General features: G+C 44.7%; 1 protein-coding gene across 4 annotated transcripts; it reads left to right on the top strand.

Moving 5' to 3' along the window:
- Nucleotides 1-1,093: 1,093 nt before the first annotated feature.
- SLC39A13 (solute carrier family 39 member 13) lies at nt 1,094-21,586 on the top strand. Of its 4 annotated transcripts, XM_082284030.1 has the most exons (13): nt 1,094-1,197; nt 1,883-1,975; nt 2,135-2,219; nt 5,741-5,839; nt 7,009-7,308; nt 7,761-7,874; nt 9,524-9,642; nt 10,891-11,034; nt 16,218-16,307; nt 16,849-16,899; nt 17,129-17,261; nt 17,395-17,494; nt 18,955-21,586. In XM_082284030.1, exons 5-13 carry the CDS (start codon nt 7,041-7,043, stop codon nt 19,028-19,030), a joined length of 1,095 nt encoding a protein of 364 aa, XP_082140156.1. In that variant the 5' UTR covers nt 1,094-1,197; nt 1,883-1,975; nt 2,135-2,219; nt 5,741-5,839; nt 7,009-7,040; the 3' UTR covers nt 19,031-21,586. The 4 variants fall into 4 exon arrangements, with proteins under 4 accessions (XP_082140156.1, XP_082140158.1, XP_082140155.1 ...); XM_082284032.1 differs by lacking the exon at nt 2,135-2,219; XM_082284029.1 differs by lacking the exons at nt 1,883-1,975; nt 2,135-2,219 and having other exon boundaries at nt 1,111-1,197.
- The last annotated feature ends 621 nt before the right edge of the window (nt 21,587-22,207 follow it).

Below are 22,207 nucleotides of genomic sequence, written 5' to 3'. Positions count from 1 at the left end.
GTACAATTTGAGAACAAAATGCAAAATACATTCTCTTAAAAATTTGCTTTCTGAGTTCGGCTTTTATATAAACATTCTGCTTGTAAGTGAGAAAGATACAACTTATCTTTAACTGCATTTGCAGCGCAGTAGCCTGTAGGACTGTGCTGCTGTTACATGAAAGCACAAAGAGCAGCCTAAAGCATTGCAGGCGACTGCGGCTGCCTTAATTCCTAACTCCTGCTCCAGGGCATGACATTGGTATGATGTAATGAGGCTCGGGCGAAACCGTAGCAAGAAGCACCAACATCAGCACTGCCTTCTTGGGAAATAGGATTCATTCCGAAAACTGGAACGAGAAGCAAGTTCTGCGTCTCCGGGAAAATGGTAAGAGATGGAACTTAAAGGTACATCAGTACATTTTGCAAAGTGTCTGTATTGGAAACAATATAGGTCCAACCCAGCTTGGCTTGTATAAAGGTAAATCTTTATCCTCTTCTCACCTAGTTTCCTAAGCACACGCAGTTTCTGCAAATCTCTGCAAGAACCGTGGGTAACCTTCACCACTAATAGGACACCAGTGCCTAAGCTCTGGGGTTTTATAAGTTATTATGAAGGTTGCAGTGAACCTGTGAGGAGGAAGCAAGTTTGTTTAAAAGTCATTTTATCTTTTAAAAGCATTTCAAGGCTTAGTCCTCAGCCACACTTTCTTCTGCTCTAACAACTTCAAGAAATTCGGCTCAAAAACTGGTTTCACACTGTGCTTGTCTCTACACATCTGTAGCCCAAAGAATTTATAATCCATTTAGGGAGATTAAAAAATAAAGCAAAAAAAATCCAGCAAGCATGTTCCAGAAGTCCGGGTCTCGCACAGCACGCGCGCTTGTGCCCCAGCAACCCGCTGGGGCGATGTGTACAGACGCTGCACCGCGTACGAACCGCGAGGGGCTGTTTCCCGGCACTTTGTTCCGCCGTGCGGACGTGCCCGTGGGGAACCCCGCTCCCGCCCCGCCGGCCCGGCTGGACACAGCCACGGCGGCCGGAAGCGCGGGGCGGCGGCGGGTGCCCGGCGGGGCGGCGGCGGGGGAGCCGAGGAGGCCGGGACCGACGTGGCCGGCCGGGGGAGGCGGAGCCGAGGGGCCGCCGGGCGGGGCAGGCCCGCGCCGAGCCGCGGCTGGATGGCAGCGGCGGCCCGGGGCACGGCGGCGGCGGCGCACGGTAACTGCGGCTGGCAGCCCGGGGGCGCAGCCGGGGCGGAGGTCGCCGGGTCACGGCCGCTGCGGGCGAGGGGGGACGGTGGGGGCCGGGTGCGGCAGCGTAGCTGCGCTCAGCCCAGCCCCGGGCGGCGGTGGGACGGGGTGAGCGGAGGCGGGCAGCGCCGCACGCAGCGGAGCCGAGTCCGGCTGTGGCGGGGCCTGGCCCGGCCGAGCGAAGGACAACTTTGGGAAAGACGTGGCGGGGAGCGCCTGGCGGGGCCGCTGCTGCCGGTAGTCGTGTCCCGGCCCGGCGGGACCGTGGGCTGTGCGCCGCCCTCTCCGGGGCCCCGGCTGCCCCTGGGCTCCCGGGGCCGCGTCCCCCCTTGCAGCCCGCTTTTGCCGCAGCTCGCCGGGGAAGCGGCGCCGTGCAGCTGCCGCTGCGGGGGTGTCCGGGGCTGCGAGCTCAGTCCCCGCGGGACGCAGCTGAGAAAGTTTTGGAAGTCCCTCCTCCGGCAGACGATGCCGCGAGAAGGTCTCGGCGCAGGGGCTGCCCCGCGGAACGCGCGGAGCGGGGGGGCCGGGTCTGCGCGGCCACAGTGGCACAGGGACCCCGGGCGGCAACTAATGTGCTGCTCCAGTAAGGTGCGTGAGCAGCGTTCATTACTAATACGCCCCGCGGCAAATATGTCTCGCTTTGCATCGCTCAGCGTTCCTCAAATGGAAAACCCGCGCTGTGTGTCCCATCCGCCGCGATGTGAGAGACAATGCCACGAGCGGGCCCGCCGCGTTAGTCGCCTGCGGTGAGAGCGGGGCCGGAGCCCGGCCCGGGCTGGGGGAGGGCAGCGGGAGCGGGGCGGTCTGCCTGGCCTGTGCTTCGGGCTGGGAGGAGAGAAATCCCACCTAGCCCAGAGGGAATGAACTCCATTGCCAGGTCCTCAAACTTCCCTTTTGCATCCTAGGGATGAAAGGATGCAGGATGGGGAAGGAATCGCAGTCTCTCAAGCCCCGTTAGTGTTCAGTCGGTTTCACTTGCCTTCCTTGCCGGTTCGTAGGTTTGTCCCGGCTCTGTAATCTGTTCTGATCTGCGATACCCCATTGTTTGTAACCCTGTGCATCCCCAGCTTTTAGCTGCGCACGCTGTCATTTGCAGAAATGTGAGTCTGTGCAGAGTGGTTTTTTATGAGTGGGATGAGGCAAAAGGGAAGGGTCCCACCAGAGCAGTCCATTCCCTGGAGATGGGCAGTGATTCAGAGAGAAGGGAGTGCTCACGGAGGACTGGAGACCTTTTGTGCCTCTGCCGAGGTCAGAGTTTCCAGGAGGAATTCAAAACTCTCCACGGGGCTAATGGAGGGAGGTGGCTCATGTAGAATTTTTTGGCTGAAAATTATGCTTCCTCCCTGGAAAATAACTTTTTTCCATTCCATGCAGTACTCATCTGCAACTGTAAGACCAGGCAACTGCCTTCCAGGCAAAACACTTGTAAAAAAGCCTTTTCTTTTAATTTTTTTCCCTTCAACAACATCTAAAATGTTATTATGTGGCAGTGAGCAATTGCATTGAGAGTGTGGTCTGAGAGGGCAGAGTATCTAGGAAAAGAGTAATAGATAGAAGCATAGTCATCATGTCAGTATTTCATTTTTTCTTTTCCAGTAGGTTTTTGCCTTGGCATTTTAATTTTGTCCGTATTTTCTCAGTCACTGCCTGCTACAGAGGTGCTCAGTGAGCGCTATGAGGTGGGGGAGGGCCTAGGAGCCTCATGGGTCACCTGGCTTGATGTGCAGCTTCCTCTGCCCCTGCTCAGGAGTGTGTAAATGGCAAATTCTCATTTATTAGTTCTTTCTGGGCTGGGAAAACCTAATGGTTATTCTAGTCCTGTGGTCGTTGCAGAAGGAGCTGAGCAGAGCTGACTCCTGAATGTTCAGACACGTGGTGCTCTGGCGAGTGCTGCCAGTGATAATGGTCACCAGTCTGTGAATCAAGCACAGCTGGGAGCTGTGATCCCAGACAGAGAATTGTCAAAACTGATAAGTCAGTGACCTGCTGGCTATTTTTCTCCCAGAGAGTTGCATGCTCTTAAATATGTGAGAAAACCTTCTTGAGAAAACACTTCTCTAAACCTGGTTATGCCTCTGCCTTGTGACCACAGATGTCTCTGAGAACCTCCAGTGCTTTCTCTAGAAATTTCCCAAGACATTCTCTGACTGGGTTCCTAAAACAGATGCTGTTGTCTAAAATTAAGGGTCGGTAGAGACTTCTTCCACCCTTTGCAACTGTTTTGACAGGTATTATTTTCCTTTTGAGCAGTTTTTTCCTATGACTATGTCTTCACTGCTTATTTTCTTCCACTTAAATATTTGTCATAGGAGCAACCAGTTTGAGTGTTTGAATTTAGAGACTTTGCTAATGTACTAATGAGATGGAGAAGCAAAGGGGCTGTAGAGATAAAAAGTGCTTTTTCTTTTTTTGAGCAAGTGGTTATGATGTGTTTGGAATGAGGTTATGATGTGTTTGGAATGGAATGCTGGGAATATGCTCTAAATAATTAGCTGGACACAAGGAGCAGTTCAGGTGCATCCTGAACAATACACTGAGTTTCTCATAGATATTTTATAAACATGCAGAATTTATTGCATGAGATAGGAGGTTGTTCCTGAGGCATGATATAATGATGGTCTGACTGCACAGGAGTAAAGAAGTGTGCTGCTTTTCCCTCATGTGAGTAACAGCAGAATAAAAACCTGTGGGCCACAGAAAATTGACCGACATTAATGTGAGTTAGGGGAATCAGTTTTTTACGCCTTTATACCCATTTATTTTCCACCACCATCCCCTTATGGAGGAACCTGATGCCTTTTGTGGCTGGAAGAGGGACATGAAGCCAAGTATGCAGACCTTTTTCAGAGTCCTGGACGTGCCCTTTGTCCTGTGTGCTACTGCCTCTGAGTCTCAAAGACCCTTTCAGGTGTCCTTTGGGGCTTACGTGGGTTGTGAGTGTGGAGAATGAAATGCATGAAATCGACCTGTTGAATCAATTGCAGTATTTACTTTTCCAGATTGATTCTCAAAAGCTGTGATGATGTTGCAGAAGAGATTTGCACTGCTTCCCATCAGTGCTGAGCTGTGTGTGTTTGTTGCTTCTTCATAAGCATGTATAGTTGTATAATTCTGATTTATTTTTGGTGTGTTCCTCACAAAGTTCTCAGCCATTTTATAGGTCTAATCCCATCATAAAGGATGAGGATGTCCATCAGGCCCACTTGAGGGTTGGAAGGGTTGTAGGCCTGAAGGACTTCAAAGTAGGGATCTAATCTTTGCGATGAATTGGTATCTGCATCAGCTGTTTTTTTCTCGAAATTCAAAAAAAACGCAAAACAAACCAAAAAAACCCCAACAAAAAACAGTGCTGGAGATTCTGCATCCTAGTTAACCTTTTTTAGTGTATCAGCACTTTGGCAGTAGGTAAATTTGTTTCTTCATATTCAGGCTAAATCTTGTTTACCATTGGAACTGATGTGGAGGAAGAGTTGAGCACTTTCCCCCTTTCTTGTGACTTTCAATGTATGCCGGCTGTTCTGTTCTTTGGTGTTATCTTTTTAAATCTAAACGCACCCAGGTCCTTGGATTTTTTCCAGGTCATGTTCTCTACACTCTTAATTTTTGTTTCTTTCCACTGCTGTTTCTCAGATTTTTGCATGTGTTTTATGAGGAAGAATATGTGGGGCTGGATGTGGCCTGTTGGCTAAAGTCTCACCTGTGTGAGGCCTACAATGGCACTACTGCTGTGTCGCAGGATGACATTTACCCTTGTGTAGCAACATAAGCCTGCTGGCTTGAATCTAATTTCTCAATCAGTGTATGCTTGTTCTTTGTGGCATGTTGGACTTACTGTTCTGTCATTTCCATTTGCCTCCCCTGCCCTTAGTGTACTGTTTTGTACTGATCTTTACTGAGATTGGTTTAATAGCAGGTTACAGGTAGGTGTGGGGTTCTTGCAGCCAGATCAAAACACTGCAATAGGACGCCCCAAAATCCTGAGCTGGTTTGAATTTGCTGTGTTGAGGGATTTTATTTTTTTCTGTTGTAAGAAAAAATTGATAGCATTAGTGGTCCTTGCACAACTAGCCAAGCCAGTGTCTTCAGTGATTCCTTCTTGCCTCCCTGCTCCTGATGTCCGTGGTCAGTGTGCTTGGAGATTGGTGTTCTCTTTCACAGGAGCCATGGGACCCTGTCCCTTAATTTCTTTTTGATTGCTTTTGATTGCAGCTTGGCCTTGCTCCTGCAGTGTTTTTGTTCAGGGACTGAAACTGGCAAAGGGCCATGAGTTAAAAAAAGTTTTTCCTGCTTGTTTGTTCTGATGCTGCTCACTGGTGGAGTCTGGTGTGAGCATGGAGAGGTGATGCTTCCTGAAGCGGTGGGGGGACAAGGTGGTAACACCACCCTTTTCATCCACAGTGGGCCCTTAGATTGGCTCCAACACTCTGAATTTTGTCTTGAGAATTTCAGATCCCTTTCTATCTGGCTGTTACTTAATGCTTTGATATCTTTATCAATTTCTTATTTTATAGGTAACTACAAACTGATCTTTTAATTTGATCAAGAGTCCTTCAGAGGATTGAAGTTACTGGTGTGTAACTTCTCCCACCTTTTTTTTTCATTTAATAAAGGTAGGTGAGGCATGATGCTTCTCCAGCCTTCTTGTGGCCTTCCCATACTCCTGTAAATTTTCAAAGATGGTCACTAATGCTTCAGAGATTAGACTGGTTTCTTACATGCTTTCGGGTGAATGCTGTTATTAGCTCTCACTGAAGAGCTGTTTTGTGAACATTTGTTAGGTCTGTCTTTTCCTAACCCACCCTTTTCTCCCATTTCCAAATTAATTTTGCTTGTCACATTTCACTTTTTCTTCTGGAGATTGAAGGAACATTTGTACTTCAGCCTTTACATAATTTGCTTTCCTTCCCTATTTGTCAATGAGTGTAATTATCTCTGTTTTTCTCTTCTAACATGCCCTCTTCTCCAGTTTTCTTGTGACTGCAGAGCTCTTATTAACAGCTGTGCTGATTTTGACTAAGAGACCTAAAGGATTAAAACAGGACAAGTAGATTTTTTCAAGTACACTTCCAGTCTCCAACTCCTCTCATATCAGGGAATTTCCTGAGCCTAATGTGAGCTGTTTAACCATTAACAATAAATAGATTTGTCTTTCTATTACTTGTCCTGTCTTTTGATGTAAAATTTTTCATCGTTTTTGGAGAAGTGCTACTACACAAGTTACTTGCTGATGAAGTGTCACATTTGTTTGTTTTGAAGCTGACCCTGACTGGCTCCATGTGGATGGGTGTCAGCACTTGTGTCTGACAAGATGGTGAATAATCTACCCTGTTCCCTGTCTTTTCACCACTCATGAGTTTACAGACCTCTGTTATGTTGCCTGTCTTGCATCCTAATTTGTTATATGGGTGCTGTTCCATGGCAAAGAGGAGACTTAACTGGGTGGCATCTCTGGTCAGTACCTTTTTCTGAAGCCTTGGGACGCTGAAGGGCAAGAACAAGGGTACCTGGAGTCCTTGTCCAGCCCATCTGAAGGGAAATAGTGAAAGCAGGATGTCTTCCCAAGATGTCTTGTGCAGTTTCATACACCCATTGATAAACAGCCTCTCTGTCCTTTACTGCTGTGTTGAAATCAGGAAGAGTTTCAGGTGTTCCACATGGGTATTCATACCTGTGCTAAGACACTGAAGGGAGGGGTTGGTGCGGCCAAGGCTTTTTCTCTGGGATGGTGGGACAGAGAGTTGAGCATGTTTTCAGGACTGCTTCCCCCTTCCCTTTTCAGAGATTGGCCAGCCCGGCTGAGACCACTTAGCAATGACAAAACAAAAACTTCTGCTTGATGGGACACTCTCCTTGTTTCTGATCGCGGCCTGTGAAGCTCAGCAGCTCCCGAGGAGTCATGTTGCTGCTAGTTCTGGCTCTGTGTGTGACAAGGAGGCAGAGTCCTGGGGACACCTTTTCAGCAGCGAGCGGCTGGATGCTTGGATCTGTTCCCTCATCGGTTCCTTCATGGTGGGGCTGAGTGGGGTCTTCCCCTTGCTGGTGATCCCCCTTGAGACAGGAGCTGCGCTGCGGTCAGAAGGTAAACCTGCCAACTGCATTGGCCTTTCTGAAGCCACATGTCCTGGGGCGTGACAGAGCAGCACAGTGGTGAACAGGACCTTGCCACAGAAATGTTATTCTCTAAAATAGACAGTCTGTTTTCGGTGCTTTAGTCTATACCTGTGAATTTGAAAGGGAGTCCTTTGACAAGTATAAGCCCTGGATGGAGCTTGTACAAATTGTTTTTCACCCTGCTTGGTTCAGGACCCTCCCACACACTTCTGTCCCAGCCAAGTGATACAAGGGCTTTTTCTTGCACTCCAGTTAGTCTGTGCTCTCTCCTTTGAAAGCTGCTTTGCAGATGCTTCCAATTTGGGGTTTTTTGTGCAAAATCTCAGCTGGAGATGTTTTGGCTCCTGGCTGAGTAGTGATCAGTTTTTTGCTTCTTTTTTCTTCCTTTTTTTTTTTTTTTTTTTTTTTTTTTTAATTTAGCTGGGTCACACCGTTTGAAGCAGTTGTTGAGTTTTGCAATTGGTGGACTACTGGGAAATGTGTTTCTGCACTTGCTTCCTGAAGCCTGGGCCTACACATGCAGTGCAACAACAGGTATGAGAGTCTTATGTCCCTGGAAGCAGCTTGTCCTATGCCTTCTGCTACGTTTTGAGTCTGTTCCATCTTGAAGGCCCAAGACCAGCCAGTCTGGGGCAGCCCAAAAACTGGTCTAGGCTGGTATCCTTTTTCACGCAGTATATAAAAGCAAATGCCTAGGGAAGGATGTGAGGAAAAAAACAACACACGTAATACTTCATCTTTGTACTCAGCAGTCCTCCAAAGACTTTGAAATTAGAGGCTTCCTCAGTTGGCTGTGGTTTCTTTATGTTTAGTAACTTGGAATGGTTTTCTTGTCTATTGACTTCTGTCTTGCCTTGGACTCCTGTAAATCTCTGTTGATTTTCCTTTGTCCTTTCTTTAAGGAAAGGGATTGCTTCTTTAACCTTATGGCAGGTTATGAATGTGTATGTGGTCTGGTACATGACCATGTTCACCATCTTAGTTGGGAATCAGGTGCACCTTTTTAACAAATCTGTCCCTATAACGGTGTTACTCATAGAGCCTCTTTCTAGGCACTAACTGTGGCCCCTCTGTTGGATGCTTTGATCTATGGGAGCTCATGTGTTGTAATCTTTGCTCCATGAGAAATCATGGAACATTGTCTATAGAGCCATAATTAAGATTGGAGGGTCGCACAGAGAAAGAAAAAGGAAATGCAGGTGGCAGAAACTTGTATTTGCCAGCAAACTAAACACTGAGTTGGTATAGACCTTGTGGTATCAGTGTAGCTCCTTCATCCCTCAGATAGCCAAGGTTGCTGAAACCTGTGATGTTTGTATCTCTCTGCTTCAGCAAACTGATATCATAGAAGGCAAGTGCTGCTGCATCCCACCTGTTGAGAAACCAAGAAGTCATTTCCCTGCTGAAAATGTGAGAGAGGGAAGATGATGCCCTGGGTTTCCCAGACTTTCTTGCACCTGTGTCCTGGGGTTTCAAATCTGCTGGGCCTTTAGCCTTCTTCTTCCTCACAGCTCTAGCACTGTCAGCAGAACCTGCTGTCCTTTTTTTCACCGCTTTCTACAGTGGTTCCCAAATTACTCTTGTCTTCCTGCTTAAGCTTGTTTGCTTCTCTCAGACTGACCTGAAGCATAAAGGTTTCCTTGACCCATGTAAGTCTTGTTACAGAGTTATTCTGTTCTTCCATTGCAATGCAATTTCCATTTCTGCAGTGAGGCTGAATGGGTTATCGTTATCATCTCACAAGCTTGCCTGTAATTGAAAAGGAAGTTTATAGCTTTGGGCTTAATAACTTGCTGAGGTGTGGCAGAAAGGGGAAGGTGAGTGTAATTCCACTAATGGCAGATTTCATGTCAGGGCGTGCTGCTCAGTAGGTATAGCTGCTGGATTTTTGTTGATGTAATATTCACTTGCCTCTGGAGCTCAGGGAAATTCCCAGTGTTGTCAGGAAATATTCTGGGTTGAGCTAGTGCAGAAAAAGGGATGGTAGCTCTCACTCTGAGTGTCTCAAGATGATGATGTCTGTTAGATCAAGAATGAGCGAGTTAAACTAATCTGGTTTGAGATGTCTTTACTCCTCTTACCTCGCATGGAGTTTTTCTATTGTCCTTTATTTTTTTGTTTTGGAACTGCATGAAAAACTATGTACTTTATAGAGACATGAAGATTTCTCTTTTGTCCTTCAGGAGAAGGGCAGAGCTTTCAGCAGCAGAAGCTTTTGGGTCTTTGGGTGATCATTGGTTTCCTGACCTTCCTGGTGCTGGAGAAGATCTTCCTAGAGAAAGAGGAGGAGTACCCTGGTATGGTAAGTTAGCAGCCTGAGGGGAGGGAGTGCTTTTATATTTGAAGCTCTGTACTAAACACCTTATCTGCCCTATCTGACAGCATCAGGAAATGATCCCGTAGCTGTGAGTACCTTGTCGTTGCCCATTGCCACTTTTTTGCCTCTGGTCTGTAGGAGTAGATTTCATCTTCAGGCTTTTGTTCTGTGGTTTTGACTGAGATTTCTCACTTCTGGTTTGGTTTTGTTCTTTATGTCGTAAGTGTAAAAGAGAGCTCCTCTTTTGTGGGGACTGGGAGCTGCAGCACTCTGCAAATGAGACTTTTGCTCAAGTAAGCTTTGAGGGGTGGCAGCTTGCTGATCCATGTTCCACTGACCCATCATGACTCATTCGCTTCCTGAGTTCTCAGTCATGACAAAGGCCAGCCTTCTTGCAGATGTTTCTTCTTGGTTATGTCCTGGACCAGATGTTTGTTTGGGTAACTTTGTGTGGTGGAAGGGGTTTATGACTGGCCGGGTGATACTAACTTCAAAGGAATCACCCAGCTGCAAAGGGGAGATGTAGATGAGGTACCAGAAGGCAATTCCAAGATAGAGAAGAGCACCTAGTCTTCAGACATCTGCACAACTCCTAGTTGCAGCTCCTTTAGACTGTTGATTCCTTGCTGTGCCATGACTTTTGAGAGGTGAAACTGCAGGTCAGGTGCTACATAAGAGCAATTAGTTGTTAACTTTGACTCAGTGTGAGACTTTAATGCCTGAAGGGAACTTCATCTTCTCATTTAGAGAGAGGCTGAAATCCTAGATAAATGTCTTGTTGTTTGGAAGATGATGATCCTGGCTGTAGAATAATTCTGTAGACTTCGTTATTCTGATGCACTGGGGAGAGCAAGACTCTTTTCCCTCCCATCTCCTGCCCAGATGGAGTTGTATTTCTCTGGGCAGCAGCTGCTCACAGGCGGGGCAGGCTCAGTCCCTTATCTTTCTAGTGAAACCTGACCCATGCCAAGGGACTGTGACTCCAATTCCTCCTCTTTCTATTTCTCTTGAGGACTGGGAGGTCTTAGCTCTTGTTGTCTTTCAGGGCAGATCTCAGAATGCTCTCTGAAGCTGTCTCATTTCTGGCAGTTGTTATTAAACTGGGGTGTCAAAGCTGCTGAGTCACATTGTAAGGACAAAAGGATTAAGGGTGAAGGTTGGATTTCTGATCCTGATTCATGCATGTTCATCACTGAAAAAAATTCAGTGACAGGTTTGTTTCTCCTAACTTAGGACTGTGATTCCAAAGCACCATCTGGAAAGATTCCTAATGGAAGTGGGTGCCCCGTGCCAAAGGTGGCAGGCCAGTCCCAAAGAACACGAGCTCAGTGTAATGGCTCCTCTCTCCAGTCTGGTCCAAAACCCAACAGAATCAAGGTAAGACACGCACGAACTCCCCTTCACTTTTTAGTCAGGAATTGTTGGTGGAAAAAACTGTGCCTGAGTGGGGAACTCAGCGTTCAAGTTGTGGTTAATTTTGCTCTGTCAAAGTGTCTGTCCTGGTCACAGCAGGGAAGAAACAGCAGAGTTGGAGAAAATCTACACTGCAGCGTATGCAGAAGAGGCAAAGCCAGTATTATAAAGACATAAGTCTGATGATGTGTGCTTTGGCTGAATTCTGATATCAAAAATACAGACTTCCATGTTTTGTTACTCTATTTTACAGTCAGTATGTCTTCATTTGCCTATTTTTTTGCACCATGATTTCTCTGTTCCCTACTGCCTGCATTGTACTGATTGTGAGCTGTACTTTTCCTTTTAAGGCACCTTTTGGAAGTGTTTTGACACCTTTAGGAAGTGTGTTGAAGCTACTCGGTGTAGAACTTAAAAGTTCAGTTTCTCAGATTATCAGTTTATCTGCTGCCAAAAAGGACTTCTTGTCCACTTCTGTCTCCAAACCTGTATTTCCTATTGCTTCCTTTGCACTGGATCTCATCTGACCTTACAATAAGCCTATTCAGGGAGCTAAACAGGCAAAGAATTTGCTTGTCTACACCCACACACCCACCTCCCACCCCCCGGTCTGTTTCTCTCCTAACTTAACTTCTTGAATCAGCTTGGCATGTAGACAGGCAGCCTGTAGTGCTGGGATAAGGGAGATCAGCAAGCTTATAGGACTGGAGGTGGAAGAGGAGTCCTGTACCATTGGGAAATGGATAACCCTTACACTGGCCTTGCTTTCAGTTCAATGTTACTATCTTTGTATTGTGGAAAACCCTTTTCTGAGTGAACATTACAAGTGGAAGAGTAACAACTGCTTTGGTGAAGGAGGACTTACAATTCGAGTTTGAAAGCCCATAAAAATGTGCAAGATTGTATGAGAGTAGCTATAAACAGAAAGTGTGCTTGCATGAACTAGCCCAAAGCTGGATATGTGGTCAGGCAGAGGCTCTTCAGTCTTTCTATTTTAAATCTGTTTTGCTGTAACTTTATAGCTCTTCCTACAGAACATCAAAGTTATGCTGAGGTCATTGAGTATTTTTGACATCTGTCACATTCATGTAATTTGTACATAACACTGCACAAACTGCAAGGTGTCATGTGGATGTTTCTAGAGGTGGTAGTAGTGAAGACACCAGTATTACTGGGTTATGAAACATTGTGCCCTAATTTTGGAAGGGTTTATATAAGGAACTATAGACTGCTGATTTCAAGTAGAAATGAAACACTGATAGGGGATACAATTACTCAGGGCATAGTGCTAATATTAAAAAAAAAGGTAATTAATGCTAATTGATATGATTTTATGTAAGATAAATGCTTATCAGTGAGACATTTTTCCTGCCTTTTATTCAGGCATAAAATTGTTTAATAAAGGTCACGACAGATGTATATAAAACATAACTTTCTCCCCCATTCTAATCAACTTTGCTAATATTAGCTGTATTAAAAATCTGTTATTCTATGTTATCAAAAGAGACTGGTTTAATGCAGCCCCCCTCAAATCTGTTCACTGGTGGGATATGATTTTTCTAAGTCATTATTTATAAAAACAGTGTATCTTCACATTTGCAGGTACTGCATTACATAAATGGCACATTGTGACTGCATGAAGTCAGTGATAGCAGCTAAACTGAGTAACTTCATCAAAAGTGCTAAATTTTTAACAGGTTTTGATACATGCAATTACAAGGAATAGATTAAGAAGGACTGCAGATCGTATTTACAGGATAGGGATAGTTTCTAGATAGTCAATGCCTTGGAAAATCATATGAGGATTACTGTAGGAAATTGTCTGAACACATTCTTCCCTTATGATGCTACAGCCAGAAGAGGATGGGTGAGTAGGAAACAATATGTAAGAGGAGAGGTGAGAGTTCCTCTTTCTGTATAGCAGTAATGAAACAGCTATCTGACTTTTTCCAGTAGTGCTATTCCAAATATCCAAAATACTACTGATAATTTGTGAAGGAGTCAGGAAAGAGATTAAATAATATTTTAAGTTTGCAGAACATGATAAGTGGTTTTCTTTAGTTTAGCTCTGTAGTCATGACAGATCAAGGGTGACTTAGAGTATGCAAATACCTGTGTAAGAGGAATGACTAAATTTGAATAGTTACAGCTACAGCAAACAGTAGCAGACTAGAACTTAGAGACAACTCTCTAACTGAGGGGAACTTGCCAATGGACCAACTTACCTTAGAGATAACAGGTTTTTTGTCACTTGTCAGCTTTAAGCTGTGGTTTAAGCTGCTCTCTACAGAGTATATTATAGCTTAAGAAACAATGAACTTTGTGCACAAGTTAAATTAAGTTCTTTCAGTTGTGTTATGTGGAAGGTTTAGACAACCATGGAGAGCCCTTCTAGCTTTAAAATCCTAACACATCTGTTCGGACGGTATGTCGATATGCATGAATTAGAAACCGAAGACTTAATGGGTGTAGTTTTAACTTTCTACCTTCTGATCATATAATTTGAATATTTTAATAGTCTTCCTGGTAGGGTGGAAATTATCAAACCTACCAAGATACTCCTGCGTTGTTAGCCTGTTTCCTTAGGCAACAACATAAGCAGTCATTCCATCTGTCTGTCCATCTGTTCTGCCCTTCATTTTCAATAACTTTTGAACCCATAATTAATTTCCTTGAGTTCAAGAGAGGTTAGGAGTCTTGAGGGTGATCAAATTTCTGCAAGTTTCATAAAAATCAGCATGACAGTAGAGGAGGAATGCAAAGTAATGCCCTGTCAGAGCTCGGGCGCTGCGTGCTGCCCGGCAGCTCCGCCTGGCTGGGGACGTGGCTGCCACGCCGTGCTGCTGGGCAGGGCACGTGCAGGGAAGCAGTGTTGCTGGGAGTGAGCAGAGTAGGTACTCGCGAAGAAAAGAGTGAAATCCATGGCCTGACAGATTTTTTTAGTTCTACTATTCACTCAGAAACCCCTATTTTTTCAGCAGACAAAAAGGGGAAGATACTATTTAAATGAACATAGTCACCCTTCAGGGCTTAATGATTAGTAAGTTGTAATCAGTTGACTATTGTCTGCATATATGTTAGAACTTCTGCTTTTTAGCTGCTGCTAGAATTTGTCCTAGCTTGAAAACGGCAGGTGGGAGGTTTTCTTTGCATGCAAACATAGATCAATTCTGTCCCTCCTTGCAGCCTTTATTCCCTCAAGTAAAAACATTGTGTACAGTACTTTTGCCTTGCCTATTCTTTCTTTTTCCCTGTGGCACATGGGGTCCTTGTTGATTTGTGGAAGTATGTTTTATTACACAGTGACATTAATTCTGAATCATGAACATAAACACTTCATCTGGCTGTGCTCTTTATGAGCAATGCGAACATCCTATTAGGGATTTGCAGAATGTAAATGTCAGAGGCTCATAACTGTCAAATCAACCCAATTTATTTCTGAGCACTCCAAAGCTTTGCTTCTTTCAGTGACAGCTTTTGCCCAAGCCACTGACAACAAAAAGTCATAATGTTTTAATCATGAAGTCTATTTTTTCCCTATATGGTGGTATGGGAAGGCATTTTTGTGCAAAACTTCTGTGAATAATTATTATTATCCTGTGGGGAAAACGCTGTCATGTAAAAAAACAACATGAAAAGGAGAATTTTAGACAGTCATATTTGACTGTCTAGGAATGAGAGTATCAAGAATGAGAAGTAAAACTGCTCCATTCTTGGGTCTGCCTGCATGCTTCTATTTGTGTTTCCTTTCTTAAAAAAACATGCAGGGATCTTCTTTTGCATTCATTGTGGAGATGTTACTTAGATTATTACTTAAAAGTGGGCTAGGCTTTGCTTAATCCTTAATTTTCATATTTAGTCATCAATGCACTTTAAAAAATTTAGAGGCTACAAAGGTGCCCCAAGATAGTGCAGTAATAGTGCCCTGCAGAATGCTGGTGCTTTGGATAGAGAGATTTGACAGAAGGCTCCTGAGCTGTGGCATACAAATGACAGACAGGAAAGGTGCCCCAAGCAGAGTTGATAGAAACAGGGAAGAGCACAAGACCAAAAAGAGCTAATGAAGTCCATCAGCACTTGTGGTTGTCCAATGGAACTGTGGCATCTGATGCTATGGTGAAGTAAGAGGTTAATGCTTCACAGTTTCTAGGTAGTCTCTCCACTCATTGGATACTGCCCTGTATCTGGAGTTCTTGCAGTCCAGAGACAGCGTGATATATGGGCTAACACCCATTTGATAATAATTTAAACTGAAGTGCTATATAGTGAACTGCAGTATCTCAGGACCCACATGCAGTAGTTTTTGTTAAATATGACGGAAAAACCCCCAAAAACCTATGAGCTAAAGAGCTGGGGTGGTAGCCTCGTAAATCACTTCAGGTCAAATACTCAGATTTTGTCAGGAGGTGACCCTAGTTAGAATGATAGGGAAGTCTAATATGGAGATGGTCTTGTGAGGAAGGCAGCTGCTTTATGCTTATAATTTTAAGAAATGCGTTTATATGCAAATACTGGTACATGCTATCCAGCCTTGTAGTAGGTGGCTTTTTGGTGACTGTCATCACTATCTTCTCTTTTGATTCTTTGTTAAGGGAAAGCAAACCCACAAGCACGAACTTTTTTGGTACAATGCTTGAAGATTTATTTAGTTATAGAAAGCCATTCCATCAGCATTTGTTCTGTTGCATTGTTCTTGCCAGCTTTTGAAGAGGAGATATTTTAACAGTTGGATATTAAAGTACATGACTTGAAAACAAGATCAAGTCATATTTGAAGCCAGTCACCTGTGTAAATTAGTCAGTGTTAGCTAAAATTGGTTTGACTTAGAATTAAGTATATTCTTGAATTTTGGCTTTCTTCTTTTTCCTTTCTCTTTTTCTGTTTCTAAAGCTCTTCATCATTTGCATATGGTAATTATTCTAATCTCACACAATACTTGCCTACCCTAAAACTTAGTTTTACTCTAAAACAAAAAGTTACATTTAATATGTACTCAAGCACTGACATAGTTTAAGATTTTCAGCAGAAGCATCACGGTCTGACCTTTCCCATCTGATCATGACTGCATAACCCATGTCTAAGCCATGTGCTCTCTTTTATCTTCTTACGTGTCTTCCTTTATCAGGGGCCCTTCTTTCTCTTTGCAGATTAGTGGATACCTCAATCTGCTGGCCAACACCATTGATAACTTCACACACGGCCTGGCAGTAGCAGCCAGCTTCCTGGTTAGCAGAAAGGTAAGGTTTCTGTCCCCAGCTGTGTACTGAAATGGAGAGGCCTTATCTCAAGTGTGATACAACATGCAAAACAGCCAAAAAATATGAGGAGTTCCTTCCTATTTTCTGGAATTGTCTAAGAAAATGCAGGCTACTGTAAAACCCAACCCTATCCTGATCATCTGATGCAGAGCTTCTTCAAATTTGGGACATGTTAGTCATTTGTACTGGCATTAGGGGATGGATTAGCTCACCTACCCTCATCTACTCAAAAGGCAGTCCAGAAATAACATGGTAAGAGTGGTCACCTCAGAAACAGGGACATGAACAAGGCAGAGACATTTAATGCATTTTTGCTTTGGTGTTCAGCACTGATGATGGGCTATGGGGTTCTCATTGCCCAAGCTGGAGCACCATGACTGTGAGAATGATAAACTCCCAGTCAACCCTGCAGTCATGTGGGATCTGGTACTCCAGCTGGATCCCTGTAAGTGTATGGGACCTGATGGGATTCATCCAGGAGTACTGGGATTGTTTCCTAATCACTTTCTCTGTGCTGCAGGTTGGGTTCCTAACCACAATGGCCATTCTCCTGCATGAAATCCCACACGAGGTGAGAGGGCTTTGTATCCTGCCATTGTGAGGGGGATTACAATGTGCTTCATCTACTAAGAGGAGGTCTGGGTCTGGTTAACCTTTTCTTGTCTTCTTGAAGGCTGCTCCCTCTGGGGAGACTAAGAAAACCAAGAGCAGTTTTGAAGCACTGGCCTTGTTTTAAATGGCCTTTGAGTCTGACAACTTAGTATTCATGTTTATTTACTGTCAGCTCTTGGTTTTCTTAGGTTGGAGACTTTGCAATCCTACTTCGGGCTGGCTTTGACCGCTGGAGTGCAGCCAAGATGCAGCTTTCCACAGCTCTGGGGGGAATTCTAGGAGCCTGCTTTGCAATATGTGCTCAGTCACCAAAAGGAGCAGGTAAGGTTCCCTGGGACCTCTGTGGGAATTGGGGGGAGGCAATGCTTGTCATCCTTGTGTATCTTCTTTCCCTTTTGTGTTGTTTCCCATGGCTCTGTCTCAGTAATAACCAAAGCTTTCCATGTTTGTGCAGGAGAAACAGTAGCCTGGATCCTCCCTTTCACTTCTGGAGGATTCCTGTACATTGCCTTGGTAAATGTTGTGCCTGATCTCCTGGAGGAAAAGAATCCTTGGTAAGTGCTCCCTCCTGTTCTGCTGCAGCAATTCTTGCTGCCAGGGGGAGGGATATAACCCTTTCCTGTGCCTATTCTGGAAGTGCATGACTGCCAGCTTTCCAAGTCCTATGGACAAAGCTGGAATCAAAATAGACTGCAGTGCTATCTATTGCATTTATGGGACTACAAAGGCCCTCTAAAACGTGAGAGCCTTCACCTGGGTGAGTCCCAGAGATTGTGCTGGCACAGTATGTAGCAGGGTCAGATAGAGCAAGTTCCTGGGAAACATGTCCAGTAAGGACACCACTGCCCAATTTGTGTTTTCAGCTTCCAGCACGTACTGGTGTAGGGACTGTCTGAACCAGGGCCCCACAGAGGTGTGTGTGTCTGGTTAACCACATGTGAATCTATCCTTCTGTCATTCCTTTCTGACCCTATCCATTAGTTCGGGCTTCTGCAGCCTCCTTTTCACAGCAGTTGGCAGAGTTTGACTGTACTGTGTGAAGTGATGCTTCTTATGATTTGGTTTTTACACTCTTGCTTATTGATTTTTTTATTAGATATCACTGCGTTGCTGTGTGAGTAGAAAAAGAATAGTTTTCTTCTCTGTATCACTCAGCATTTCATGGTCTGTCATTGTATCCACCTCAGAAATCTCTCTTCTGCACTGGTATATATATTCCGGTATATTTGGGTTTCCCTCCTGTATTATTTTAGTTTCTTGCAGTCTAATTAAGGCTGTAGCAGGTGCAAATCCAGCTGTTCCACAGTAAAGGCCCTCTCAGATCTGCTGGCAGAGCTGCCCCTGGATGTTCCCTCCTATTTTAGTTGTAATAAGACAAGTAACTTCAGTACTTCAAATAAGATGCCTTGGTTCACCTAGTTAATTTTGACTGAAACAGTGCTCTAAAAAACAGCTCCACAGTTCTGTCTGAGGAGGTAGGAACATTTTGTGGAGAAATGTTAATTTGGGTTGGTAACCTCTTGTGCTGGTAGAGGTTGTTGGCAGAATATGCAGAGGTGGGAGGCACACAGTCACTTCAATCCAGCATAAACCTGAGACAGTGCTAAAAGAATGGCCGATTTTATTGTTTTGGGTTTTTTTTCTGTTACTGTAGTTGTTAGCTGGATGAAGTCCCTAAAGTGTCTGTGCACATGCTGCCTAAGTGCTGGTCTTGTGAGTGAAAGGACATGAATATGTATCTGAATAGCTGCATGACTGAATCAGCTTGAATTGATTTTGAAACCTGGAGTTGGGCCTTGCAGATGAGTGGAACAAGTACATGCCAGTTTATAGCCAACTTCTTTATTTGGAGTGCTGGGAAGATCTTCTCATCCATGTTAGTGACTTCATACAGCTGTTGTGTTCTCCATGTGGTAGATTTGGAAGGGGAAAGAACAAATCATTGGAGAGCTCTGCACGGCTGCCTATGGGGATTGGTCTATGGCTCCTCCTAATTCTGCTGTTTCTTTCCCAGGAATTCCCTGCAGCAAATTCTGCTCCTGTGTACAGGCATTACAGTCATGGTGCTACTCGCGCTCACAACTGAGTGACCTCTGCGCAGACCTTATGATGTCTCCCAGAGCCACCACAGTGACTCTGAGCTTTACAAAGCAATAAGGAACACTAATGTTACTTCCTACGTGTGTGTGTGTGTGCAGATCTGGCTGCTAGAATGAGAAGCCGGTGAGAGAGAGGTCTGGCTGTGCAAGACTTCATTCCCTGGCTTTCCTATCCCTGTTCTGCTAAAATCCACACATGAGGGCTTCTGTTCTTTTTTTGGTTGGTTGCTTTTTATGGAGCAAAAGATACACTGGGCAGAAATGAACTGAACAACTGCTCCACTATGGACGAATGATGTTTCATTCCGTTCATTCTGATGGAACTGCACCTCCCAAGCTCTTGCATGAAAACAACAGAGGCGATTCCTGAAGCTGATGAAGAGAAAGGATTTTTCCTACTACTTTAAGGGCTGGAGGCAGAACAGGCATGACAAAGCAACAATAAACAGCTTTAGCCAGGACCCCCTATCCATGAGAAGTTGATGGTGCTATGAGATAGAGGGGAAGAGACCATTTCCAACTTGATGTCCAGTGTTTCACTGACACCACTTGTTCCTAAAGGTAGTACTGGCCTCAGCAGTCCAGCTCTTTTGATCTGTGTTTGTTTACGTTGAAATTGAGCCAAAAGCTTGAGGCACTTTAGGGTAAGTCACTAAATTAAATGACTCAGCTTGGAGATTACTTGCCTCAGCCCTAACCACTCCAGTAGCCAGCACACCCCAACTGTTTATCTGATAAATGATAAATAAATGTTTCTTCAATTGCCATACTACCAGCTCGCTCACATCTGGAGGGAAAGCCATGTAGCTGTTGTGACTGAGCTCCTTCTCCTCATAACCATTAGCTGAACAAGCCTCTGAGCCTGCTCTTGAGACCTGATTCAGGCACCATCTGTCCCATACCATGTTTCAGAGCTTTCTTGAGGTGTAGCATGTTAGCCCTGCCCAGCATGCTGCAGCACCCCTAGACTGTCACGGCAGAGGTGCTTGAACACTACAGCTTGGTCAGCAGCTGATAACTGATAACTGATTAGCTTTTCCTCTGTCCAGTGTAGACTGATTAAGAGTGTGCTGTTAAGAGCGTGTAGTCTGTTTCTGGGGTTCTTACCTCATGGTGGAGTTCCATCTGTTGAGGATGAATGGATAAGAAATAATACTGATAGCCTTTAAATGGGAAGGCTGAAACTGCTGGTGAAAATATTAAGTAAGGTGAGAAAGGGATATGAAAGGTGACAATTAGTATGCTCTAAGAGGAGTTTTCTGTTATGTGATGCTTGGGATAAAATTTTTGGCAATTTGAGACCAATAAAAATAAATAAAATTCTGGTGCTTTCTTCCATCCCAGCTCACAGGGCTGACCAGGCTGTAATTCCACAGGGATGTTTTATTGCCACAGATGTGCACAATTACTAGATCATCCCTTCTCTAGAGCTTATCCTTGCTTTGCTTAAATTAGTTTAAAAACAGTTCTAATTGAACTAGCGGAGTCACTGAACACAAAACAGATGCCACAGTGTGATTTGCACCAACTTAGCTCAGTCTTTTAACAGCTTTTGTAAAGCAGTACAGCTCTCCAGTCTGCACAGGGCCTTACCAAGAGGGCTCGTGCCTTAAGAGGGCAATTTGGGTCAGAGCAGCAAGGCAGGCATGCTGCCCACAGCAGAGGCATTACTTCCCTAAGAGATTCCTGAACTGTTGACACAGTTCTTTTTTATGACAGCTCCTGTCCTGCTTTTCAGTGAATGCTGGAGAGTTCATGCTTGCAGTTCTGTCTGCCCAGGAACTGCTGTCTGAAATTTTTTCAGCTTTCCTTTCCCTGGACTGACATTAGTAACTAGTTCCACTGCAACAAGGAGGGAGGCTTAGTGCAATTGTTTTATTCCTTTTTACAAAGCTGTCTTCCTGTGCCAGCTACTCTCTCCATCATTCAATTGTCTTGAGGTCTGAAGGTAGCATCCACTTCCTGCTTTCCTGGAAGGATGATTAATCCAGTTAGCCTGCAGGGACTGAGGGAGTATGCCAACCCTCTGGTTGTAGCTTTGGGGGTTCCCCCTGCCCAGGGACTGCAGCTAAGCAGACCCTGTAATAGGACTCTGGAGGAAGCAGGCTTGCACAGAAAGCTGTGCCTGCTGTTTCTCAGATTTCTTTCCCAAAATAAGGCTGGCATTTAAGTTGAGGCATTGCCAGGTGAGTGCCCATGAGTTGGCGTTGTTGCATCAGCACTGAGCCTTGCCAAGACTGAAAACCACAGTCAGGATTTTATACTCAGCGTTCAGGAATGTGAAGTGGATGACACTGAAGAAAGAATTTCTGAGCTGTTTTTCTTGGCTGCTATCACAGGCATGGATAGTCTGTGGTTCTTGGGAAGATACCCTGGTAGGAGGTAGCATGGGGCTTGTGGGAGGGAGGGGTTTGATAGATTTCTACTGCATCAGCCCTGGGGCTGAGGATTGAGAGCCTTGGGAGGAAATGGAGCATCGCTCCACCACATTTGTCACTTTTGGAAATGCAGAGAGAATTGTATTTTCTAGCTCTATTTTTTCAGCTGCTCTTATGCATTTTCCCCCTTCATCTGTATTGGTCTGCTCTGCATGGAGACAATAGAGATGAAATAAATGGTTTTCCATGTTGGTTTGTGTTGTTGGGTTATTTTGTTTGGTTGGTTTGGGCTTTTTTTGAAGTTCCTACTTTGATTTAAAAATTCAATTCAAATTTCATTTGAATTACAGAGACATATCTCTGGGTTAGTCTAGAGCAGTCTGGAATCTGAGCTGCTGCCAGACTTTCCTCAGCCTTTCACAATTGAAAGAAAAAGTTCTAATCCAGTTTCTTCTTTTTGCTGCCATGAAACTTTTGTCCAGGAGCAGTGTGGTACAATCATAATTCTTGACTGCTGCTCTGGGTTCCCTGAAAAGCATCACCAAGTTAAGTTTCTCCTCTTTCAGGGGAAAGCTTGCATTCTGACTTCACTGTTCAGAGGGTTCTGCAACCATTCTTGGCTGTAATAGGTTATTTTTTTTATCAAAAAACCTCAAGGCCTGTCTCGTTTCAGTTAACACTAAGCTGGATACCTGCCAGGTAGGACAAAGGTGCAGTCATCAAAGGTTATGTGCAGCAATTGCCCAGAAAGGACTAAAAGGAAATTCTCTAGCCTTCAAAAACATGGGTT

This window comes from Coloeus monedula, assembly GCF_965178545.1.
Source record: "Coloeus monedula genome assembly, chromosome: 6".
NCBI lineage: Eukaryota > Metazoa > Chordata > Aves > Passeriformes > Corvidae > Coloeus > Coloeus monedula.
This window is presented reverse-complemented; position numbering and strand designations above follow the sequence as displayed.

Coding starts and splice junctions, on each gene's coding strand:
- SLC39A13 (XM_082284032.1), top strand. CDS start 7,041: ATGACAAAACAAAAACTTCTGCTTGATGGGACACTCTCCTTGTTTCTG. Junction 9,643..10,890: donor AGGAGGAGTACCCTGGTATG/GTAAGTTAGCAG, acceptor CTCCTAACTTAG/GACTGTGATTCCAAAGCACC. Junction 17,262..17,394: donor TCAGTCACCAAAAGGAGCAG/GTAAGGTTCCCT, acceptor ATGTTTGTGCAG/GAGAAACAGTAGCCTGGATC.